Here is a 25,260-nt window from a genome sequence, read left to right on the forward strand (position 1 = left end):
AGGCCTCTTGAGGAGGATGAACTGAGAGAAAGCTGAAAGTGGAACCAAGGAAATTAAACTCTTTAAAAACCAAACTTAAAGTGATTATTTTTGTTTATTTCTTCTGTCTTGTGGAACAGTACCACTGCTTGATTCTAAATACACCATTATGTGGACGTTACGTACTTTTTCACTGGCAAAGGAACTAAAGTTCCAGTGAAAGTCAAAGAAGCACACATGTTTTTTTTTAAAACTGTCCCCGTAATCTTTATAAAGGTACCATTCACCATGCTGTTTTCCTCTGCAAATTCAAACCACAATATTTTATATGCCTTTGATAGCCTTCCCTTGACACTTTTTAACGCTGAAATCAAAGTTTCTTTGCTTGTCCTTCTAGCCAGCATTATGGATTTCACTTGGTTTTTTCTTTTCCATGTTTTATCTCCTGCCTTCCGTGCTCTTTTAAAATGCCAAATACTAAATTGTAAACTGGGAGTAAGATATATTATGTAGGTGTTTCTGACATGGTTTGTTTAAAATCATCACTCAGAGCAACATGTGACACAGTCAAAGTAATATCAGTCTTGCACGCTAGAACAAAATAATTATGTACAGGATTACAAATGTGAACCTACCCTCTCCCAGAATAGACTGAGTGCTCTACCCTTGTGCTGTGCTTTGGTCCCCCAGTGATGTCAAAGTGTCAACAGTCATTAAGAGAAAAACAGTATTTGCTTATTCATTGAGAGGCAGGTGTCAAATCTGTACTTTACTTGACAGTATTTTTTTCTCCTTTAGCAGGAAGATGATTATTTCTCCTGTTCCTTCTTATTACCTTAGCTAAAGAAAATTAGCTTTTTTTTGTGTCATGCTGCATTTTCTCTTTGCTTTACTAAAATAATCAGTAACTATTTTAGTAAGCAGTAGATATTAGTAATGTAGCATGCTAAGCAGTAAACAAGGAAACTTTTTTTCCTACTTATACTTAGATTTTCCTAAACCCATGTTTTGAGAGAAAATGATGATGCATCTAATATTTTTGTAAGAGCTTATAGGTATAAGTTTTTCTAAAATAAGCACTTAGGTGATGCCTGTTTTGGGCCCCATGAGAGAGGGCTTCCCAGATGTTGAATGCCTGCACTGTAAATCCAGCAGAATAAAACTAACTAACTATTTCTGTGGCAGAGGTCTGCTTTTATGAGGCTTTTAATAAATGCAGTTCAGCTTTCTTTTTTTCTTTCTCAAAATAGTTGTGATGTAACTGTCTCCATTTTGGGAAATTACATTTTCAGTTTTATGAACAAGAAAAGGGACTATTTAACTGTATGTTTTCTTTGTAGTGAGGGTATCTGTAAATCTTGCTGTGACGTTTAGTGTGTTGATAGTTAAATAAATAATGATCTTTGTATTTTCATTTATCATACCAGTAGGTGTAGTACATGTGATTCTCTTATGGTCACATGAACTAGCTGCGAATATGCAAACCAGTGAAGATGTTCTATTTATTGCCTGTATTCTTGAGTTTGGTTTTGGTTTTGCTTCCATTTTTTCAGCGTGATCACTGAAAATCAGGCTGACCATTCATTTCAAATGTTTCATCTCTAGCATGTCCTGGAGCACAAACATTTCTTCTTGCAAGCTTTAATGGAATTTAATCTGTTAAATGTAATTTTTCATCTTGCTGATCCAACTGGGAAAAGTCTGTAGGTTTGTTATATGTATCGAGTCTTCATTTCTCTGAAGTGCTACTGCATGGAGTTGGTCGCCAGTGAAAATCAGTTGAATGTTTTTCTTAGGGAGTAGTTCATACACATCAATTTGTTTAACAATCTGTCATCTTTCCTGTATTTCAGTTTTCCAGTTCGACACCGAATTCTATATCAGTGGACTTGCGCCTCTCTGTGACCAGCTTGTTATACTTTCCTATGTAAAGGAGATTTCTGAAAAAACGGTAATTGTTTTTATGTTACAGTTTCTTCACAACACTAAACTGCCCTGTGACTTGGTGCTTATACTAGTCTCATAGATCTGTTGATCTGTGAAAGAATTTGTAGTCCGCTGGTAGCGAACAGAAACTTCTCTGACCTATAAAATAAGGTCAGTGGAGGTGATACTGATGACTGATGTACTTACCTTTCAGAAGTCCTATCTGGGTTCCTTTGTTTCTTGCAAGAGGCAGAGAAGGGCTCTAGATATAGATGGTATTTCTCTCTTCTTTTTAATGCCTTCTCCCCTCCCCGCCCCCCTTCACTCCTTTTCTTTTTCTGCTATTTCTGCATCAGATGAAATAAAGGATCTTTTTTAGCTATAAGAGGAGCTTGCTGACACTGCATCTTAGAAGAAATGAGAGTAGTGAAGTTGATCAACTCAAGCAATAGGAGTCACTGCGGCAGGGGTGGGATGCATTATTGCAAGCAAGTGGCATCATTGTCTCCCTTGCTTCCAGGACCTTTAGTTGTGTGCACCAAGATACATCTGTAGATAGGTAGAAATTAGAATTCATGTCAGCCGTTTTTACTGCGCACAGGCGAGTGCTGTGTCTGTCTCCGGCATTTATTTCATGTTGCCAAATAAAAGGCGAGGCAGTGGAGGAAATCCTTGAAGATGCGGTGTGAGAGTGGCAGATGCTCTTGATCATCTCTTTGATAGTACGTCTGCATTAGACAACCATCACCATAGTAACCTTAAGCAACTGGGTGCACAAGTTGCTAGGCAATGAAATGCTGTAGGTTCAAACAAATGCTCGAGCCTGCTGAAATCAATAGGGTTAGCTTCTAGCTCTGCTGCAGGATGTCAGATTATAATTTCTTTATTTGTATTAAGGAGAAAAATAATGTCACAGCAGTGTTTCCCAAGAGAGCCGGTACAGTAGTCCTCTAGTGCAGGAAAGTCAGTGAAAGAAGAGGAGGCAAACAAATCAGATAAGGAAGGGGGAGGAAAAGGTGGGTTGAAATGCTAGGGAGCAAGAAAATTGGGAAGCTGCTCTTAATGAAGTAGCAACATGTGAAAGGAGGTAGTATAAAGGAGGTAGTGACTGATAAAGGTTAAAGTCTAACTGCTTCAGGAAAGAAAGATGAGAATTTCAGGTGATATAATGGTAATAGAACATAGGAAAGAGGTTTTTTTCATGTATTGGCTTTTAATTAGCCATTTAAACAAACTCTGAATGCTGGACTTTGATAACTTCTCGGTCCTCCGGGTAACTCTAGCAAAGAAACAAAACTCCTCTCCTCCCTGACACTGAGTCTGTGTCTTGGTGTGGTGGGAACGCCATCTTGGCTCCGTGGAGCCCAAGCTGCCTGACCTTCCAGGAGAAGTACTGCTCGCCAAAAATGCTGTTGGGTTGTGAGTTCTTCCTATGCTTGATTTCACAGCTTTGAAGCAACAGCTTCCTACTTGTACAAATTGAATCAGAACTGAACTCATGGCTTGCTTTGATTTCCCTGCCTCTCTGCTCACCCCCCACTTGCACTGGAACAATTAAATTGAGAAAAGACCCACGTGATGATGCTGCCAAATGGGTAGGCTAGAGCTGTGTAAATCCACTTTATATGTCTCCTCACTCTTTCATTCTGCATTTTGTATAACTCACAGCCAGAAGCAGAAAATAAGGGATTGTCTTGGACCTTAATTAAAAATACAGCTAGTTGAAGGCAGTGGGTTCCCTAGAACAGAAGATGAAAATCTATGACATTGTCTTACCATAACCACCTACATTGCACTTGGAAGTTCATGATATTCTAAGATTATCAGCACAGCAAGGGTTTTACATTATTCTCAGATTAATTTCTTCCCTGCTGCTGCTGGACTCTTAAAAGTGCAAACTTAAACACCAGTTTTGAAAAAAAACAAGTTCATCTTGGTACCAGAATATCATTGATTCATAGAGCTCTGTCCTTCGGGGCCTGAGCCCAGCTAAGAACATGTCTTAAATGGCTCTGTTGCTTGTTGAATGCAATGGTTGACGACCATCTGTGATAACCCTGAAAAGTTCTGTGACCAAGGGCAGAAAATAGTGAGCAAACTCAGGGGAAGAGTTAGACCTGTGTCTTGTCTAAACCTCCTTCTCTGCACTGATCTGTTCAAGGGAGGCAAGCTGCAAGTAGGAATAATTTCCCTTTGTGTTTCAGATGCAATTACAGCTACTCTGTAGAGTACAACTATGCAACTTTTATGGTGCGCAACTGAGTATCCAGTGCAAAGTACTGGACCTTTGGGAATGTTTGCAGCTGTTGAATTTCAGCCTTGTTTGTAGATGACCATCAGTTGACATTGCAAAGGTAAATTGTGTAGGATGCAGCTAAGATGTTTGTGTTTTTCTAGGAAGTGGAGTGTTGTGCAAGGCCTAGACTGGATATTGTACAACCCCTACCTGAGTCATGTGAAGAAATCTCTTCTGATGCACTAACAGTAAGAGGATTTCAGGAAAACGAATGTAGAGATTATCATTTAGGTAGGTGTTCTTAATATTTTTTATTTTCATAATTTGTTTAAAAAAGACTTGATGTAGGCACGGAAGGCAGTATCTTTAATGGATATGTATTCAACATGTGATCTGTAGGAGCTCTGTGTCTCTTCAGGCACAAGGGCCTTCAGGAATAGTGAAATGAGAGATACAATGTCCAGAAAAGCTGTTTCAGAGACAAAGATTAAATAAATGTCATTTCAACAATAAGATGCACCTGGATCAACATAAAAGGAGCACACTGATGTTTAGCTTCCCTGTACTGACAAAGCTGTTGGGGTATAACAGACCCCAGAATGGTAAAATGTAATGAATAGGACCTGGAGTTCGGCAAGTTCAGCCTAGAAGATAGGCTTAATTATGTAACAGGCAGGGAGATTAAGCTCTGGCACAATATATACCAGCCTTTTAAATAAGATGGGGTGGTTTTCTGATATATGTGTTGTAGTTCAGAAAGACATATGGCAAAGCTGATGCAGAAATCCTTCCTTGGTGAAGATTTTATAGCCTGTGTTATTCAGAAACATTCCTTCTGGCTTTTAAAATCCATGAATCTGATTTTTAAGCATCTTCTCTGGCAGCATCCTTCAAATCATAGGCTTGGCAGGCCTCTTTGTGTACATCAGTGCCCTTAAGCCACTAGAAATATAGTATATCTCCTCCTGATCTCCAGAACATCTCTGCTGCTATCAGTAGAACTGGGATTTCTTTGTACCTGTCCCTAAGCAGAACATTGATGCCCACAGTTGTACTTTTAGGCTTAATGAATATTCTAGTTGACCTGACAAGCCTAAATTTTTTTTGATAGCTTTAAAAGAAACATTATTTTGTGAGTTGCTTATCAGTTCAGGGGTGTATTTGTATGCATGTATAGATACAGATAAAGGATGGGGGATGGATTTCTTTCCTGTACCTACAAAATATTGATGGTATTTCTTCATGGGTTCTGTGGAACTAATAACTATTCTCAACAGTCATCTTCTCTGTTTGATTTTACATTTAAGTACATTTTTACTTTGAGCTTACTCAAAAATAGAGGCTTATGGTATAAGCAAATGCATTATACATATAACCTTAACTTATAGCATTGCAAATGCATTGCTGTAATGATGTGCTGTGTCCCCAGGGGTTATGGCATCTATCATGTATGCTTTTGATGGCCTTGACCTTGATGGGGAGGATAAGTTTATTGCAGGCTATGTAGTGTAATAGTCCTCTAAAAGTATAATAATGTGTTCTAAACCATCATAAAGTTTACACATAGTGGATGAATCAGAATTTGCAATAAGCTGTAGTGGTTTGTTTTTTTTCTGAAAGCTATTTTGCCATTTAAACCAGTTTTAATTTATTGGAAAATACAGCTTCCCAAACAAGCATGTTCTGCAGGAGTAGCCTTGCCGTCTTCCTTGTATCTCCTCTTTTTAAATTCCCCTCAAGGGTGTACTAAAAAGCAGGGCTTTACTTAAGAAAAACATAATAATAATAAAACTGTGTATGCATTTGCAGAGTATTCGGAAGGTGAATCACTTTTTTATATCATCAGCCCAAGAGATGTGGTTGTGGCTAAAGAGCGGGACCAAGATGACCACATTGACTGGCTTCTTGAAAAGAAGAAATACGAAGTAATTTTTATAACATTCTTTCCTTCAGGCTTTCCTGGTTTGGGTTGGGATGATGAACTTTGCTAGGTCATTTGGATTGGATAGTTTCTGTTCCTACAGTCATTGACTAAATGCTTGTAAAGGGTAGGAGTTGACTATGCATCTTTCTGTCTATCTGGAGCGTTAGTCTTACTACTGAAACAACTCATCTGAATTGCACCCGAGTGAGGTGGCTGAACTAGATGCTGTGAATACTGCTCTCAGTATAAGATATGAAATGTATTATCTGGCACTGGAAATTATTAAAGCTGGTTTTGGTTTTAAAGCGGCAGAACAGTTAACTAACAGTCGTCTAACAGTGGATATTTTTCTAGGTCTACCCGCCTAAAGAGGGACGGGAAATGGACTTGGTGGGCAATACTAGATTTTTCTCATTCTATATCATTGTGTTAGGGTACTGTGCATTGCTCTGTGTTACTTACCTTTAGCACTGAAGCTTTTAAAAGTAAAATAATGTGGGCTCGAACAGTAGGTATTAGTGCTGAAAGTACTGTTACTCACAAAAAAGCAGAGCCAATATTAAAAAACAAAGGTATACAGCTCCCTTGGATAAAGAGCAGCTCAATATTTGGTTGCATAAATATTGGTGTGTTTAAGAATGTATATCTAAACACCTAAAACAATAATAATAAATTCTTACAGACAGTATCAACATGCACCCTGTGTTCTGGATTCTGAGGTCCTGCAGTTAATGACTTGGAACACTTGTTACGATGCATAAAGTAACTTGTAGATTCTTATTTACATGTTATTTGTTGGACGCCCATTGTAAGGAAAAAAAAAAGTGAGAAAGCCATTCAGCACGCATTCCTTTTGTTAATGCAATCATGATATTCCTCGTGCATATTTGTTTAAATCCTTGTGGATGCTTTTGCATCTGAATGGCAAACTCATATGATGACTGCAGTTTTGCAGTTTATGTAAATCACAGCATTTGGTCCCCAAAGACTCCAGTAATTTGCAAGTGACAGCTGTGCGTGTGCCTTTGAGAAAGCCATTCAGGGTAGTAGATAGCTTGTGTGTTATGATGTATGCTAAAGGTTTCATTTTGTTTGTAAAAGTGCCAGCTTTGTTTCTGTATGTCTGAAAGAAGTAGAAGAATGGCAAATGACAAATATAAATCAGGCTGACTGGATAAGACTTTTGGGCTGGGGAAGTGGAAGGTAGTCTTCCCCCACCCCCTTTCCTGATGATTTTTTTCACAGGTTTTGGTAGTGAAGGGTTCTCATTTGAAAATGATCCAATGCGATTGCATTGTCTGTTTCATCGTAATCTTGCGATTTGATCCTAATATAGTAATGTGAAGTGAACCCAGATGGAAACAAAAGTAGTTTTCTCTTTGGTTGACTGCTTTTGTTTGAGTATGAATTCAAAGCTGTTCATCCATCCATGGCATTAAAAATTCTAGTGCTTCAAACACCCTGCTCTGAAAAATAGTTGATTTATGCAGTTCTAGAGCTTTCTGTATTGAAAGTTTTTGTATTTGGCTAGTATCTCTGTTTTCTACTTTTTGATTTTAGGAGGCTTTGATGGCAGCTGAGATAAGTCAGAAAACCATAAAAAAGCACAAGATTTTGGTAAGTCTCAAAACTTCTTTTCAAAACAAAGTATCTGATTTCTTTTAGAATGCTCTGAGATGCTACAAATGCATTCCAGTATATGTCTGTATAGCACCAGACAGTAGCTGTTGGGCATACTCCAACTAGCATTCGATTTGCTGGTTTTGGCTGCAGAACAGGAATGTTAGTGTGTAAAACACAAAAGGATCTGGATTTTGTGAAGGTGCTGTTGGCATTAAAAAGAAGAGAATTGCACTTCTCTGATTGCTGATGGGTTGGGGTTTTTTTTTGTTTTTGTTTTTGTTTTTGCTTTTACTTTTGTATTAAAATTGATGTTGCTTCAAGTAACACACAGTATTACAATATTAGAGATTGGGGGCGGGGGGTGACACATTTTTCTTTAACTTTTACCTTGTACATGTGACAGGGTTTCAGCAGGAGTTTAAAAGGTGTGATTGGAAGACCTTTTAAATGCTATTGAAATTCAGTTGCAGTTTCACATCTAACTCTCTCATGTCGCTTTGCAATTCTCATTTTTTTTACATAGTTAAACTCATTTTCTCCTGTATAGTTATTTCCCTTGTTTATAGTCCCTTCAAAGAGCAGCAAAGGGTATCGCTGTTTGAGACAAAAGACAAATGTAATAGCTACAAAAGCATTGCTAATTTCAGTGGGTTTTGTTTGTTTAAATTGACCTCAGTGTGAACACATTGGTATTTCATTAATACTGCTGCTTCTTTAAGTGGAAGTTTGTATTTAAGTACAAAGTGTTAGAAGATGTGTTTAATTTTTAGCCAGATTACTGCTTAATATGCACACTGTATATCAGTATGTTTTAAAAATTAATTTCTTCTTGTGTTGTCCAGAAGTTGAATCAAGACCTAATGGCATGCTATCACCTATCACAGAGTTTGTATGATTTAGCTGCTCTGTGACCCTTGCAAAAGATGTAAAGAATTCTTAAATCCTGGCAATATGGGGAGGGGGGAACCTTTTCTCTTGGTTTGCAAAAATTAGCTCTGGTAGGATGAAACTCAGTGTGGGTATGTACAAGCAGAGCTATTGAGTGTTTGGTCTTTAATGAAAAACCCATAGAATGTGTTGAGGGAAAGAATGTTGACACCAAGCTCTAAATGAAGGATTAGTGGTACAGGGATTTAAAACAACTCATGCTCTCACTGCCCAGCAGCAATTAGACCAATGAACCACACTCACACCACCTGACAAGTCTGGTGGTCTTGGCAATTTTTTAAGTTGCAGTAGTGGTCACTGCCCCTCTGCCCCTCGTGAGCAGAATGCAAGGGTCCTAAGCAACCACAGATGTACAGCTCCTTTCCTTATACTGTCTTCCCTACTCACTGCAGAGCTGACCCACAGGAGAAGGAGACTGCCACAAATCTTCATTCTTGAGAATGGTGAAGTTGAAAGTGCAGTGGTGGTTTCTACAGTGGAATGAAATCCTAAAATCTGGTGTTTGTGCATTTTTTTTTTTAACTTTGTAGTAGGTTGAACAATTGAAGTTGTTAGGTACCTCAGTTCATATTCTGCTCCACTCAGTACTGTCCTTGAGTTGATTAAAAATTTTATGTTGCACCTCAGAAGACCCAAATGAGGATTTTTGTAAGAAGCAATGACTTTTCTTTTAATTGTACAACCCTCTTTTTTTCTGGAAACAACGTGCTTTTAGTGATATGATTCTTAAATTATGCAGTGGGGACACTGGGTTTCATTGACCTTGACACCAGTGTTGGGATTACAGCAGAAGGCATGATTGTTTCACCAAAATTTTAATATATTAAATGCCTACCATATATTAGATGCATACCAAGAGCTAACCTTTGTGATAAACTCTTGAGAGGGGAATTTATTATGTAATAATATGTAATAATCTTGCTAAATTCTTAGTAATTCCTTTACCTTATGGAGCAACACTAGGATTTATATTCTCAATCAGTGTTTTTCCCTCTGCAAACTTTGTGTTGACAAAGAAGGTGTCTCATACAATGGCTGGTGGCTTTATTTCTGAGATAACTAATGCAAGCACTGACTGATCAGCTATGTGTTTTGAACAATCCTTAATGTGTAGAGGTGGCACAGTCTTCCCAGTGTCAATGTCATTATGAGAAGAGCATCTAAATTGGAACCTGTGAGTGGTCTAGGCAAGTATTTTGTATCGACTGGTCTGTGGGCCCTGTATTTAAAGGAGAACTGGGAGTATCCACTTAGGGCCTAGTACTTGACATAACAACGGTGCATACAGCTGGAATGATGGTTATTGTGGCAGTCAAGTATTTGACTTCCAAACTTTTATAACTAATTCCTTATTTTTATTCCCTTTAGGACATTGGCTTAGCCTATATAAATCACCTAGTGGAGAAAGGAGAGTATGACCTGGCTGCCCGGTAACATATTAAAGATTTTCTTTGCTGACTAAAATGTATCTGTGTGAGGAAAAAGCAAAAGCAAATTATTGATTCTGAAGTATTTTGTGATGTTGATTTTTCTGTGTATTCTGGAGTTTCTGAGGATTCAAAACTTACAATGTTTTACTGCACCTTCTATTTTTTTGCCTTTAGTGACCCAAAATTTACTGTAATCTTTCGAAAGTTTAATTAGAATTGAGACATACATATTTTTGAAAGTAAGCCTTGATTTTTTTCAGTCACACTAGATTTTCAAAATTGAAATTTTCTTTGGATGTTGATAATCTTAAATTTCCTAGCATGTCATTACATGTGAGACCGTCAGAAAATAATTTGGAGTTACATGGGTGTAAACAAAAATGTCAAATTTGGGTATCCAAAGTAAGGATCAGAAATTACCGAAGGTTTGTGTTTTCATGTATACGTATCTTTTTAAGTGCTCAATTTTACTCAGCAGAGATTTTAAAATTTCACTCATAAGCTAATATGGCCCTAATCAATAAGGGTGAATGCACAGTAAGCAGTCAAGTTCCATTAGATGCAAATAAATTGTAAGATCTGAATGGAGGAGTACCTGGCATACTCTGCTTGAAGCAATGGTTGCCAAAATAAGTGACCTTTGAAAGCATCTTGATAGGGAGAAGAAAGGAGAAAAGAATCATTGCAGCAATGCTGTCACATTTGTATTATTCTGTGTACCTATTTTTGTTTTCTCCCCTTTCATCTTCCTTCTAGAAAGTGCCAGAAAATTCTTGGCAAAAACACAGAACTCTGGGAATTTGAAGTGTACAAGTTTAAAGAAATAGGTCAGCTTAAGGTAAATTAATTTCTATCTCTGAACTCAAGTAATTGGCATGCTATATTTCCTGCATGTTTTGACCAAATATCTAAAGGATCACATTTAATGGTACTAGTGTGGTAGCAGGATATAACACTGCCCTCGAAATTCCTACCCCAGATCTCTAGTTGTGTAGTTGTCATTCAGATTGATGTGTATATGTTAACAAGTCTCAGAACAGGGTTGGAGGCAAAGCACATCCAGGTACTTGGTACCTATTTTTAACTTGTTGACAGCCTGCAAGTAAAAGATCCACCCCCAAGGCCTTTACTTTCAAAGATGCTCACAGTTAAATGTGTCTTTCCCATTTGCTTTTCATTCCCTTCCAGTATGTCCTGAAAAATCGTACCCCAACTCTTAAGGAAGACAGCCTCTGTGGGTGCCAGCCTTTCCTGAAAATCCAAGTCTCTTGCAAGAGAGACACAGCTTTAAGTGTCAAAGGATGGTTAAATTGCAAAGCAACAGGGAAAACCTATATTGTGTGCTAGAAATGGTGGCAAGAAAGAGAAGCAGTCTGCCCTGTCTTGTGTTTTCCCTGGTCGCAAGCCAACTACCATAATGGTACATGTTTAACGTGAGATTCTCAGTTAGTAAATTGCCCGGGACATAAGGCTATAGTGCTGTCACTGCCAAACCAGCAGAAAACATTATGCACACTCCCTTTGGTAACGCGTGTACGTTTATTTCTGAATTTTATGTCTTCCTATTCAAACTCAATGAGCCAAAAAGGACATATTATTAAGGTCTCACAGCATGCAGTCCCTTGCTGGTTTTGAGCTGTTTAATTCTGTTCGAAGAGCGAAAGTGTTCCTGCATTACAGTTTTCAGAAATGTCTGGCTTTTGTTTTAGAGCCACACCAGTGTGAGAACAGCCTTGCCTTTTGTATGAGTTCTTAGTGTTTTCAGTGCACTCTTTGCCACCTTGGAAGATGAAATCTCATGTTTCTCTATTTCAATCCAATAAAGGACCTAAGTGCAGGTACAGGTGAAATTTAGATGCACTGCATCTTAGTCCTTTTGGATTCATTTTGTTTTTCGGATGCAAGTGTCTGGAATGGATGTTTTTCTTGTCTCCACTTATGTCATCCAGCAGACTGTAAAATATAAAAATATTTGCAGGTTTGCTGCAAAAACATCTCTGCTAAATTACTGCCTTTCTAAACATTTGGTTGTTTTCAGCCCCTTGAAAACAGACTTAGAAAAACATAAGATGCAATCCGTTACATTATTCAGCTTCAAGCTGCAGTTCTAGAAGACTCCTTTCTTATTTTACTATTTCAATCACATATAACTTTTCCCAAGTTCCTAAAGATACCTGAATATCATAAAGGATGACCAAAGTTAAGCCAGACCTAAATGAAGCAGGTTTTGAAACGGTTGGGATCACTTGTATGCTATTTTTACCTATTTATCCAACCAGCAAGTGTTAAACATGATAGTGTAACTGGGCTATAAAGGCTTTAAGCCCTGATGAGGTGACTCTATTTCAGATTTGGAGACAGTGTATTTTGAAAGGGAATTTTCTTAAAGAATTTGCACTGCATATAAGCAGTTGCATGAAACCTGACATTTCCAATATAATGCGATTTGCCAATAACTAAGGTGGCAGTAAAACTAAAGCTTTAAACTTCCCTTCCTGCAGAGGGACTAATTAGTCATACCCCAATGTCAAAGCCTGTGGGATGCATGTTGTTTGTTTGCTTCTGGGTTTAGGTTTTTTTTTTGAGTATTCTGTTCTAAAAGGTCCTATTTGGCTACCAGAGGCTGCATTTCAGTATCTTGATGTCTCTCCTCTCTTCGGTGAATGTCCTCTAGCAATCCTTGTTATGGCAGTTTCAAGATTTTAGAGCTTTGCAACGATCTGCTCCTCTCCTCTCCAGCAGCAGTGGCTTGATGGGATTACATGCTTGTGCTTGAGTTACTTCAGTGTAAAATCCAATGTCTCAGTTCAAACAGCTGAGGAAGGTGGATTTGGAGGGAGATGCCAAACCCTGTGAGTGCTGGCCATTGTGGCATGAGGGATATGCTCCGTTCTGTTGACTCTGCTGTGACAGCAGTGACTTTCAGCAGGGGTGCAGGATGATCAGCTAGCAGCAGCAATGCTTTAATGACTAAATGTTGGCTAGAGGACACATGAAAGACTTTACCTGACTCTGGTGGGAGTAGTGTAGAGCAGCATTATCCAGAAAGCCTCTTTCATCTCATAGGTATCCTCTGAGGAATAAATAATTGTGGTTTGGGCTTATTGGTGAGATGTTTTAGGCTATCTCATGTCAACTTTTATATGGACTTTCGTGTGTATACCCCGCCCTTACACCTATTGATCAAAAGTCTGAAAGCAGGTCTTACAAAGAAACAAAGGAAGAAGATATTTCTGTGTATAATATCCTCTTTTTATTTAAAGTCACTTTCACCATGTGGTTCAGGAATTGGTACAAAGGCGTCCTGATTCTTGAGCTTTTCGTCTGACCTCATTCCTTAACTACTGCTTAAAAATAAAATAGGAAGAGTTTGCAACCTCCAGGACAGGTCTTAGTCCACCTTTGTGCCTAGTTAAAAATAACTCAGATGCTTCTCGGTCTTTGCTGAGCACGGGGGCCAAACTGCAGGAGGTGGTTGCGCTTTTCCTTCAAAGAAGGGGGATTTGGGGCAGGAGAGATTTCCTTCCTGAGGCAGCCTGGCCCCCACACAACGAGGCAGCTGCACTGCTCTGCATGTTGCTGTGAGGCCGAACCGCAGCCAAGAGTTGAGGCAAAGCCTGTCAGGCAAGGCTGTTCATTTAGGAGGTGGCAGGAAGGTAGAAAGTGGGTACAAAGACAGTCATTGGAGAATGTCCTCTGCCTTCAAGCCTCCAGCTGATGTTCAGCTTGCTTGCTTTATGGTCAGAAGATGCTTTTTTGAGGTGGTCAGGAATAGATTCCCCAGGGCAGCTAGCAAGACCATGCCCTGAGTTAGCTATTAAATTCTATAACAGAAGGTGGGAGCTGATGTTGGCAGTGCACTACATTTCACAAACTGGCCAAGCTCAAACAGCATGGAGAGAGATGAGATCTCCTGTGAGCAATGAACTTTTAATTTTTGCACAGTCATTAAGAATGCTTTTTGTATTGATCATTTGTTTTTATGTCCTTTTTCACCTACAGTTGGAAGACTTTAATGAAATAAGTAACTTAGGCAATTGTTTTGATTTAAATACTTGGAGAATTTGTTGTGAATAATCATTGCTGTCTGTAAAACTGCAAAAAAAATTGTGGTAGCGAGATGTTATTTCTCCTTCTTTGTTCATGCAACTTCAGTAACAAAATGCTGCTGCACCATGTGCCATTAGTGGGCAACAGGCAAAATCTCTGAGTGTTTGGAGGAATTTCATAAGTGTAAGGTCTTTAGCTATAAACCCCCAAATCCCAACACAGCTGGCAGTGGTAGGGTTTATTTTGGCAGGCGGTAATAACCTTGGCCTCTAGTTGCATGGAATAATAGTGCTAATAAGATGCTGTGCTGAAATTCCAGGGTATGAGCTGATTCATTCTGGCAGGTTCTCGTCTCCTGCCTGCCAGAATGCAGTTCCTTAACACCTCCTGTAGAGCAAAAGATCACACGCCTTCACCCTTTCCATGGAGAGATGTGTTCTCAAATTAATTTTCATTTGGGTATGTAAAAATAGCTGGCAAACAGAACTTTTTATAAAATGTACTGACCTCACAGTAAGTCATAAATCAGAAGTACACATTTTTCAGCTAATGAATGCTTGTATCTTTTTATGAGATGTAAGACCAAAGCTGGAGAAAATGGAATTTGAAAACTTTCTTCTTCTGAGGGATCTTCCGTGGGTTTTATTTTCTAAATGACTAACAGTAAATATTCAGACTTCTCTAAGTGCAATGCCTTATTCTCCCATTTTAACTAGTATCCTACCACTCTCTTTCTAATTAAAATTCTTTCAGATAGGTAATACAATTCCAATGTGTACAATCCTAAAGTAAATAACTACTTACAAATATGAATATACAACACTTCCAGTGTTTACCAAGAGCCATGTTTTGCACTTAGCTTTGGGGTTTTTTTGGTTTTTGGTTTTGGTCTTTTGGGATTTTTTTTTGTTGGGTTTTTTTTGTTTGCTTGCTTGCTTGGTTGTTTTTTTGTTGTTTCACAACAATTCCTTTTTCTATCATCAGTGTACCAGGATGTTACATGTCATTCCCCTTCTGACGCTTTGTTCTCTTTGTTCCTATAGGCAATTAGTCGTTACTTGCCCAGACGGGATCCAGTTTTGAAACCTCTGATCTATGAAATGGTCCTGCATGAGTTTTTGGAGAGTGACTATGAGGTACTGCAGCCTGATGTGGCAACATGTAATATCCATTGCCAGAAAAACACCCTCAGCTATGTGGAATTCTGATAGCAAATTATTTTTTGTATTCAAACAGATTTTCAATGGACAATGTAACAATAATGAAAAGATTAAAAAGATCTGGTTTACATTTTAAAAGAATAGGTAGAATATTCTTCAGAGCATGCAAATACTGTGCGATTGGTTACTTATTATAAATACTATTATTTTAGGTTTTTTAATGTAGCACAAGTGGTCGAGGTGCTGTGCAAAGCATACAGCACCTGAAAGAGATCCAGCTTCATGAATGTTAATAACATTGCCCTAAGAAGGAAAATCTGTGTTCTGCACTACGCACGTCTGTGGGCACATAAAAGTGGCTCAGAGGTGAAGCACAGCAGGTATCATCTCAGAGGCTTAGCCAAAGCTTTGATGTTTTGAAATGTTCCTTAGGCAGTTCTTTCTATTTCTGTTACAATCTCTTATACTTTTAGGGGTTTGCAACCCTGATAAAAGAGTGGCCTGGAGATCTCTACAACAACACAATCATAGTTCAAGCTGTAGTGGATCACCTGAAGAAAGATCCACAGAACAGGACTTTGCTACAAACACTTGCAGAATTGTGAGTACAATCTTGAACTCCTGTTACAAAAAGTAAGCTTGAAGTAGCGTACTATAGTTTATAAATATTTGCCTAACTCTCTTAACAGAAATACCTGCTTTGCAGCAGTCTACAGAGTATTTGGCTTTCTCTGCTCTCCACTCTGCTGATTGCACAGCTTCACAATTCTCTTCCCTTCCTTATAAAGTGTATGCTGAGTATGAAAGCAAAGAGTTTGGTATAAAATTGGATTTGCTACTCCTCTTTCCAAAGCAAATAGCTAGCATTCCTCTTTATGCTGTCAGAGGAAGGCTCTTTTGTAAAGCATTTCAGAATTACCCACAGGAAAATAAAAGTGTTTTTCCCCACTATTTCAAAAGTAGTATATTTAATTTTACCATGTGGCTGGAAATATGTGACTGAAGAATGTGCCAAAACTGACCTGGTTCTTGGCTACGTTGTACAGTGATAAAGCTCTTAGTTTTTCTCAGCCTAATTCTTACATTAAGTTCTTTGCGTACTGCTTCTTTGAAGAAAGCAGAGCTACTGTCTGTTGCTATTGTCTGTTGCTGTGTTACAGTCTGTCCCAAAGTTTTAAAAGAACAATGTTTTTCAGCTCTGAACAGAGTTCCAATTAGATTCCAAAAATAGAAAAGCTAGTGTTTTGTGTGGCTTCCCCAGGGGTTTGAAAGTGGGAAAATGAAAATATAGAGAAGCACAGATCAGAACACAAATGTGGTGGCTGATATAAGCAGAGTTTAAATTAATGTTGTCCGGTGTTGTATTTCCTTTTAACAATAATGAGTCACAGCAACTATTTAGATATTCATCAAACCAAGTAGCATCCTAACAAGCTTTACATCTTAAAGTATATTTATATTTTCCCTCATAGGTAATTTTCGTACACTTAGATATGTAAGATCACATGTATTATAATGTTGTTTTTTATCAGGTATACTTATGACCAGCGCTATGGCAGAGCCCTAGAAATCTACCTAACACTGAGGCATAAGGATGTCTTCCAGTTGATCCACAAACACAATCTTTTCAGTTCTATCAGAGACAAAATTGTTCTGCTGATGGATTTTGATTCAGAGGTATGGAGATCTTAATGATTTTTTCATTCACTTTCCACTAGAGATATTTTAACAGATTAAAAATAAATGAGCTAAAAATAGTGTTGAGGCAGAGTGTGTGTTGTTTGTGTCTGGATACATTCTGAGGTAAGGAGGAAGTTGTTTGCCTAGACTGCAAAATAATTGACCCAAGGATGATTTTTTTCCTTTTTATTTCCATTTGACTCTCACTCACAGTGGGAAGAGTGCCAGATTTGAGATCAGTGTTGTGATTTTCAAGTAGACTTTCACCATTATATTCTTTCTAGATTTCTAATCAAAAAAATGCTATTAATAAGCCAAAGAAAGGAGGCAGTGAACTTACTGTGAGACATATGTTAAATGTATTTGCCACTTTTCTTTCAATGCAGTCAATTAATGGAGTTGAATACACTAATTTAGTTGAAGGGACCTACAGTGATCATCTAGTCCAACTGCCTGACCACTTCAGGGATGACCAAAAGTTAAACCATGGTATGAATGACATTGTCCAAATGCCTCTTAAACACTGACAGGCTTGGGGCATTGACCGCCTTTCCACAAAGCTTGTTCCAGGGTTTGACCACCCTCTCAAGAAAGAAATGTTTCCTCACGTCAAGTCCAAACCTTCCCTGATGGATGCAGCTCTGAGCCATTCCCACGTGTCCTGGCAGTGGGTACCAGGGAGAAGAGATCAGCACCTCCCTCTCCACTTCCCCTCCTCAGGAAGCTGTCGAGAGCAGTGAGGTCACCCCTCAGCCTCCTTCTCTCCAAACTAGACAAGCCCCATGACCTCAGCTGCTCCTCAGAGGACATGCCTTCCAGCCCTTTCACCAGCTTTGGTGCCCTCCTCTGGACTCATTCAAGGACCTTAACCTCCTTTTTTAAATGGTGGGGGCCAGAACCACACCCAATACTCAGGGTAAGGCCACACCAGATCTAAATATCGCTGGATAATCACCTCTTTCAGCCAGCTGGTTATGCTGTGTTTGATGCACCCCAGGATGTGGTTTGCCCTCTTGGCTGCCAGGGCACACTGCTGACTCCTGGTGAGCCTCCTGTCAGCCAGCACCCCCAGACCCCTTTCTGCAGGGCTGCTCTCCAGCCACTCGTCCCTCAATTTAGACTTGGGTCTGGCATTACTCCATCCCAGGTGCAGAATCCAGCATTTTGACTTGTTCAGTTTCATGCCACTGATGATTGCCCAATGCTACAATCTATACAGATTCCTTCTGCAAGACCCCTCATCCCTCGAGAGAGTCAACAGCACCTCCCAGTTTAGTACCATCAGCAAACCTACTAAGGGTGCATTCAACTCCTGCATCCAGATCATTGCTAAACTGGCTCTAGAATTGGGTCCTGAGGATCACCACTGGTGACTGGTCACCAGCCAGCTGTAGCCCCATTCACTACAACCCTTTGAGCCCTGCCATTCAGCCAGTTCTTCACACAGGCCATGGTGAATCCGTTCATCCCACAGTTGGACAACTTGTCTGGAAGGACGCTGGGAGGGACATTATCAAAAGCCTTACTAAAATCCAGAAAAACTACATCCACTGCGTTCCCTTCATCCACTAGGTGGGTGACCTTATTGTAGAAGGATCTCAAGTTAGTTAATCGGTACCTTCCTTTTGTGAATCCATGTTGACTGTACCTCATGATTGCCTTGTCTTTAAATGCCTTTCAATAGCACACAGTATGATCTTCTCCTTATTTTTTCCAGGAGCTGAGGTTAGACTCACAGGTCTGTAGTCTCCTGGGTCTTCCCTCATGCCCTACTTGTAAATTGGAATAATGTTGGCTAGCTTCCAGTCAGCAGGACCTTCCCCAGACTCCCAAGACATTTTCTAGATGATTGAGAGGAGTCCTGCTGTAACATCTGCTAGTCCCTTCAGTAATCTGAAATTAATCATGTCAGGCGCCATGGACTTGTGAAGATTCAGCTGATGCAGCTGGTCCCTTACAGTTTCAGTGTCCGCAAATGGAAAGTTCTTGTTTCCACACTTGTGGTCCTCCAGCTCAGAGGACCGGGCAGCCCAAGGTGTTGCACCTGTCCTGGAGCCAGGTGTTGATATCCTGGGCAGCCTGTTTCTTCCAAATCTCCCCCCATTACGGGGAGGATTGAGGAAAATGCTACCTGAACTGACAAATTTTTTTCCTTCTGAAAGTTTGCAAAGTTGTTAACCTAAATTCGAAAAATAATGTGTTTTGTGCTGACTTCAGTCTTCTTTCTTCCCAGCTGGCTATAAAACCAGTTTTGGTATGATCCTTATGGGGAATAGATCTGCTCTTTCAGTGCAGTGGTTGTTCAAGCACTAGAGCTAAAATATGGAGCCATCTGTATCAAACATTATAATCTTTGGCATGCCAATTCTAAACTACATGGGGAAAAGAAGAGTATAATTCTTTTTTATTAAACAGAGGGAATCATATCAGGAGTCTGTAGTTTTTTATTTTTTTGAGCGTGAAGCAAAGTTTGCTCTTCTAAGAGGAAGCAGAACCAGAATCCTGGTGGCCACTCTGCTTACATGATCCTGTCTGCTTGCATTATGGTATCAGTGTGCAGATAGTTTGGAGGAATCCAGTTGTAAGGCAAGTTGAGTCATGGGTTCTTATGCAGCCATCACCTTGCAGTTCTCTTTTGCAATGGGACAAACTTCTACATCATTTGACAGTGGCCTTCTGTGACCCATGATTCGATGGGCATACTTCACCTGCAATATAAGTGCACAGTATTGATTGCTATTAGTGTGGAAATTTAGGAAAAGTATTCTAGAAGAATACATGATGTGTTCTCCTGTAATGCTGTGCTGTCAGGGAGTGCTGACGTTATGCAAACTGCTCCCTGAATTACTGTTGCTGAGAAGAGTAGGTCTGCAATATCCATCTGATACCCATCAGTAGACAAGCGTAATATTATATAGAATGTGAGAAAATATGAGGACCTGTTTCTTAACTGGATTCTCTCTCTTTACTTTAGAAAGCTGTAGACATGCTTTTGGATAACGAAGATAAAATTTCCGTGAGTATTACAAGGTCATGGCCTGGCAGTCCAATGCTTGCTTGTATTACCCATCCTTCTTTCAGTCCTGTAAATGTGATGTTCATCACAGATTTGCTAATCTGTTGGGTTTTATTTGTTTTCTTTCAGATTGACAGAGTCGTTGAAGAATTAGAAAACAGGCCTGAACTACAGCATGTGGTAAATATTTGTATATTCCATTGGTTTCAAGTTGAGCTGAATAAACTCTTTGCTGGGCACATCTTTTACAAATGTGGTTATCCTGGCAAAGTGTACGTGACACTAATATGTCATATATGATCAGAGCCAAAGCGGCTACTTTGCTAATCCATTTTTTTAACATGGTCACAGCATTATTACAATAGTAAAATAATTTTAAAATGTGTACCTGTGAGAACTTAGTAACATACTGCTTACTTGTTAATGTACCATGAGGTATTCCTTATAGCATTGCAGACACTTGTCTTCCCTGGTCAATTACTTCTTGCTTGTATCCCTCCTCTCTCCCTACACAAAAATGGGATGGGATGTTGGGTGCAACTCTGAAACACGTTTTGCTGATCCACAGAGACAGTGAACTGCTTGTCTTTCTAGAGCTGTAGCTTTCATACACTGCAGGATTGCTCTTGTTTGTGCAGAATTACAATATCACTGTAAGGCTGTGGCTCCACATTGCTATTCCAAAAGCACCTCTTTGGTTTGAATGTGCTGTCAGTGGAATACATAACATGTAACCATGGGCTTGGGCTGTATTAGGTAGGGAAGTTTAACTTGCAGCTGTGTACAGTTGGGGCTCAGGGCATCGATCTGGTGGAGAGCAGGTTTGTGTGTTAGAGATCTGATTATAGAAAGCAGCTCTATGAAGTGTGCAGCCTGCAGCCCAGGAGCTTTGCGAAGACCGCTGACTGACTGTCAGTTTATGGAAGGAAGCATCAGTTTCAAAGTGTGAAACTTGCTTCCCTTTGCGTAAAAGCAACTCTCCACGTGATTCTCAAGGCTTTTCTGTGCTCATCTACAGAGAAGGAGCTTTGCCCCAGTATCTATAGTTTGAGGTACTTCGGTTAAAACATTTCATGTGGTAAAAATTTGATCTATAGTTATCAGTAATGGTCAAGTATATCTAGATAACCAAAATGCATCATTTGACATACTTGTCCAAAGTTTTCTGTAAAATTTGAAATCTAGTAGTTTCACTGAAGGTTAAAGGACAGTTTCTTAACTTGCTGAAAACCTCCTTTAAAGAGCTGGTTTTAGAGATTGCTGTGATGAGGGCTCTTCAGAAAAATGTAAAATTAGTCTTTTGAATCAGGAATTAACCTCTGTGCCTTTTAGTAAGTGTTAGCATATTCCTGAGGAGATTAGGGGTTTTTTATTAGCAGAGAACAAATAATATTGCCTAAGTGATTCTGAGTTCTGATTCTCTCTTTTGATTCCTAGTATTTGCACAAGCTTTTCAAGAGAGACCACCATAAAGGCCAGCGATATCATGAGAAACAGATCAGCCTTTATGCTGAATATGATCGTCCAAATTTACTACCATTTCTCAGAGACAGCACGCACTGTCCACTAGAGAAGGTAAGGCCCCAAAACTAAACACAGGTCCTCGATTTTGAGGTCTGTAGCTTGTAGTGTTGTAAATGTATAACTGTGTCTGGTACTGCCCTCTACCGCCAAAAGGAGGAGATCCTTTGAATTTGTGACCATCACCCTTAGAAGTCTGGTTTGCAGAGCTGCCTGACAGCTGAGACCTTCCTCTCTCAGCTCACAGGGCAGGAATCGGTGGGGATTTTTAGTGCAGAAGTTTTGAATTCACACTAGGTGCGTACCTACAGCATATCTGTGCATCAGTGCCTGGCCTGACTGGACAGCAGATTGTGGCTGCAAGAAATCAACAATCGTTTTGCCAAATCTAGGACAAATCAGTGTTAGATTTTGAAAAATGAGTAGCTGTAACTGGAGTTTTTATAGGTTTGTATTCTAAGGTCCTAAGTTGTTTTCATATAATATATGCAATGTAACAGTCACTGAACTAGCAGAGCTAAAAGTATTTTGTCTTTGTATTTCCACTAGTAGACTTGGGGTTTTACAGAGTACCATGTGTCCACCTTCTTTAACCTTTTTACATTTTCCTTCCTTGCTCTTTCCTGTCAAATCAAAAAATAAATTAGGTTAAGGGCAGTCTTGTGTTTCCCCCCCTGCTTGAATTAAGGTGAATTGAATGGAAATTTAAGTTTTCCTCTTTAGTTCGGTCAGTATTTTATTATTTGTATTTGTTGTAATGGCCAAGCAGAGCAGACTTTGTGAAAGGATGCATAGTTGTATGCAGCTATAATGATGACATCAGTGGAGGACTTTTAAATGTAATATTGCATATTGCATTTTACATGGTTGACATTCTGAAGAGTACTAGTACTGTTCCTGGCACCTCTCTTGTTTTCCATGCTTTTGTCCACTTCGCCATGCAAGAGCAGCAAACACTGGGAAATACTTCATTAGGGTTGCAGGTTTGGTCTTCGTTGAAACTGCCACATGAAACTAGGTTGTCTCAGTGGTCTTTTTAGGCAATGAGCCTAAGAGGTTTCCAGCCAAAGACTTTTGTCTACAACGTTGGCTTATATGTTTTCAACTCTCTGATTCTCTCTTCGTTTTTGCCTTATGTATTATTTGTGTGATCATGGTTTTATGTATAAAACCTTACCTGCACTTCTTTTTTTCTTTTGGTGCAAATTAGTTTTAGTTATTGCAGATCTAGCCACCTGTCTTCAATGATGGGTGGTGCAGGCAAGTGCTGTGTGTAAGTGATGCAAACACATTGCTGGCACTGGTTTGCTGAAGTTATGGGCTGTGAGCAAGAGTATGTCAGAGCCCCATGAACCTTCGGAAGGTGTGGTACAAGAATCACCAAAGGATGTTAGAAAAAGTGTCATTCTAACCTTACGTTAAAATGTTACTATGTTTCAGTAAGAAGCTAAGGAAGAGAGGAAAGATACCAACAGCTAATTCTGTAATTATACTTCTTAACATACATATCATATAGTAACACTTTTTGCCACATACCAATCTTTGTTCTAAGGAAATAGAAAGGGGACCAAGAATTTCCCAGTTACCAATATTTTCAGTTGCTGTTAAGCAGATTCCAGTGCAGTGTATAAATTGCAAAAACCCATGATATTTGAACAAATTCACATTTCTTATTGCTTTTCAGAAATTACAAAACTGGCAGGAAGAAATAATTCTTTGTTCTTTAAAAGTAAGCCACTTTTATTCAAGTGCAGTTTAGCAAATGTTTTATAAAATGAACTGGAAGAGAGTTATGAATGTTCCCTGTATTCCTCTAGAGGGAGCATGACAGTCAATAAATGTGCAGCATCCAGAAATACTGAATACCTGGTACTTTGTAGTTTAACTTCTAAGTGGAGAGAAAAAAGGCTGTCAGCTGTGTTTATAACTTATTAGCATTATTCACACCTTCATTCCTCTGAAGTATCTGGTTGGAAATTCACTTACCTCTACCCTGAAATTCATTGTCCGTATCTCTAATCTTCATAGTAACCCACCTGTAATAATTTAACAATGGAAGGAGAAGTTAATTCCTACCTACATCTTTAGCTGTAGCTGTATCTTATGTATTTATAGTTTTGATTTCCAAGTATGAAAATCTTTATTGGTGAACAGTTGTCTTCACAGGAATGCTGTGAATCTTGAGTTTGCTTTCTACTTCCAACTTGGAAACAGACAAGGCATCATTTATGGCATACCAGCCCTGCCAATTTTTTACTACTAAAAACTTGTTGGTAATCAGTTTGGTAATTTTGGTAATTATGCTCAGTGTTTGTCAACTGCATATAGATTCAGTAACTGCTGATGGTATTTAGCCCTCAGGTCTTTAAACCAAATTTACAAGAAATGCTTCCTCCTTATTCTTTTATACCTGGGTTGGATTATATTTATATTGTCTTCTTGGAGGGCACTCTACCTCCCAGAACCATTCTGGTTACCCTGAGGAGATCTACAGGCTTGTATTATGAATGAATGTCAAGCAGACCTCCATCTCTAGAGACTTCATAAGTCCACCCACAGGAAGCAAGTCTTGACAGCAGATAACCTTAATGCTTTGGACTAACCAACTTTTGGAAGCAGAAGAAAGGAGTTGCCAGTAGATTTAAAGGTAGCAATTGGCATAATCCAGACTAAAATACCTGTCCTGTCCCCAGATGTAACTAATCTTTCAGAAAAATCAAAAAAATGCCATGGAGTTTCTCCTCTTAATTAATGCCAGAGGACCTGACAGCGCATATTAAGGGAGCTGTATTCCTGTCAAAATGAACAATGCAACTTCATGGACAAGTATCTTTAAGCCTCTTGCAGCATTTGTGATCAATAAAATATGTTACATGGTTCCCTGTATTCTCTTTCCCTCCTCCCTTCCCTTAAATTCAAGGCTCTTGAGATCTGCCAACAGAGGAACTTTGTAGAAGAGACAGTCTATCTTCTGAGTAAGTAACACTCAGTGTGATAAATTACAACATGCTTTTAATCTTGTCAAAGTTTATGCTGCGAAAATGTACGGTATGTCTAATAATGTTTAACACACTTTCCCAGAAACAAAGTTGGTATAGAGTTAGTAGGACCAAATAACATGATTTAGAAAATAAAACGAAGCACTGGAGTATTCTTATGATGTCTTAACTCCAGATATTGTGATTTTTTTCTGGGGTTTTGGAGGTGTTGGGACACTATGGGGAACAGATTGGGATGGGGGCGTATTTTTGAGACAATCTTGAAGAGCAGAGTAATACTCTCGGTTTGGAGAGAGGGAGAAATAAAACAAATATTTTATTCTGAATACATCTCAGAAGCTTAAGATAATATTTTGCTGAGGTGGAAGATTTGCTTATGTTGCCTCTTTGTTTTGGGTTTTTGATTTTTTTTAAATAAAATTAATCGTAAATTAACTCCCCCAGCAAGGAATTTACCTCTGAATGGGAGGCGTTGTAAGACTATGATTTTTATGTATGTTTATCTATTAGTCATGAACAAAATGGAAAGCATTTTTTAATCAGTCTTTGTTTTAGTAAGAAAAATGTTTGTGGACCATTTGAGAGCAGAGTAGGATTTACTCATAGGTTTGCTTAAAGAATAGTTCAGTGCTTCTACTATTTCTAATTTTTCATGGGTGTAAACTGCACTATACTTACTGCAAATTAAGGGTGTCCATGCAGGCTCTTAAAGGGGATATTTCATGTCATAGTTTACATGTATGCACATACACACACTTCCCTTTGTTA

At 39.0% G+C, this 25,260-nt stretch overlaps 1 protein-coding gene across 4 annotated transcripts in view; it reads left to right on the plus strand.

Annotated features, from left to right (window-relative positions):
• The window catches only part of VPS41 (VPS41 subunit of HOPS complex), a 110,860-nt gene that overhangs the window by 71,086 nt on the left and 14,514 nt on the right, over positions 1–25,260 (plus strand). For all 4 annotated transcript variants that reach the window (XM_064443869.1, XM_064443868.1, XM_064443870.1 and 1 more), the window contains 13 exons: positions 1,833–1,930; positions 4,303–4,432; positions 5,951–6,066; positions 7,626–7,682; positions 10,005–10,066; positions 10,823–10,904; positions 15,160–15,252; positions 15,750–15,877; positions 16,809–16,953; positions 19,931–19,972; positions 20,102–20,152; positions 21,410–21,547; positions 24,414–24,468. In XM_064443869.1, the coding sequence (XP_064299939.1) occupies positions 1,833–1,930; positions 4,303–4,432; positions 5,951–6,066; positions 7,626–7,682; positions 10,005–10,066; positions 10,823–10,904; positions 15,160–15,252; positions 15,750–15,877; positions 16,809–16,953; positions 19,931–19,972; positions 20,102–20,152; positions 21,410–21,547; positions 24,414–24,468 (1,197 nt within the window). The remainder of the gene's footprint in view (positions 1–1,832; positions 1,931–4,302; positions 4,433–5,950; positions 6,067–7,625; positions 7,683–10,004; positions 10,067–10,822; positions 10,905–15,159; positions 15,253–15,749; positions 15,878–16,808; positions 16,954–19,930; positions 19,973–20,101; positions 20,153–21,409; positions 21,548–24,413; positions 24,469–25,260) is intronic.

Source organism: Phalacrocorax carbo, chromosome 2 (genome assembly GCF_963921805.1).
Source record: "Phalacrocorax carbo chromosome 2, bPhaCar2.1, whole genome shotgun sequence".
Lineage (NCBI taxonomy): Eukaryota > Metazoa > Chordata > Aves > Suliformes > Phalacrocoracidae > Phalacrocorax > Phalacrocorax carbo.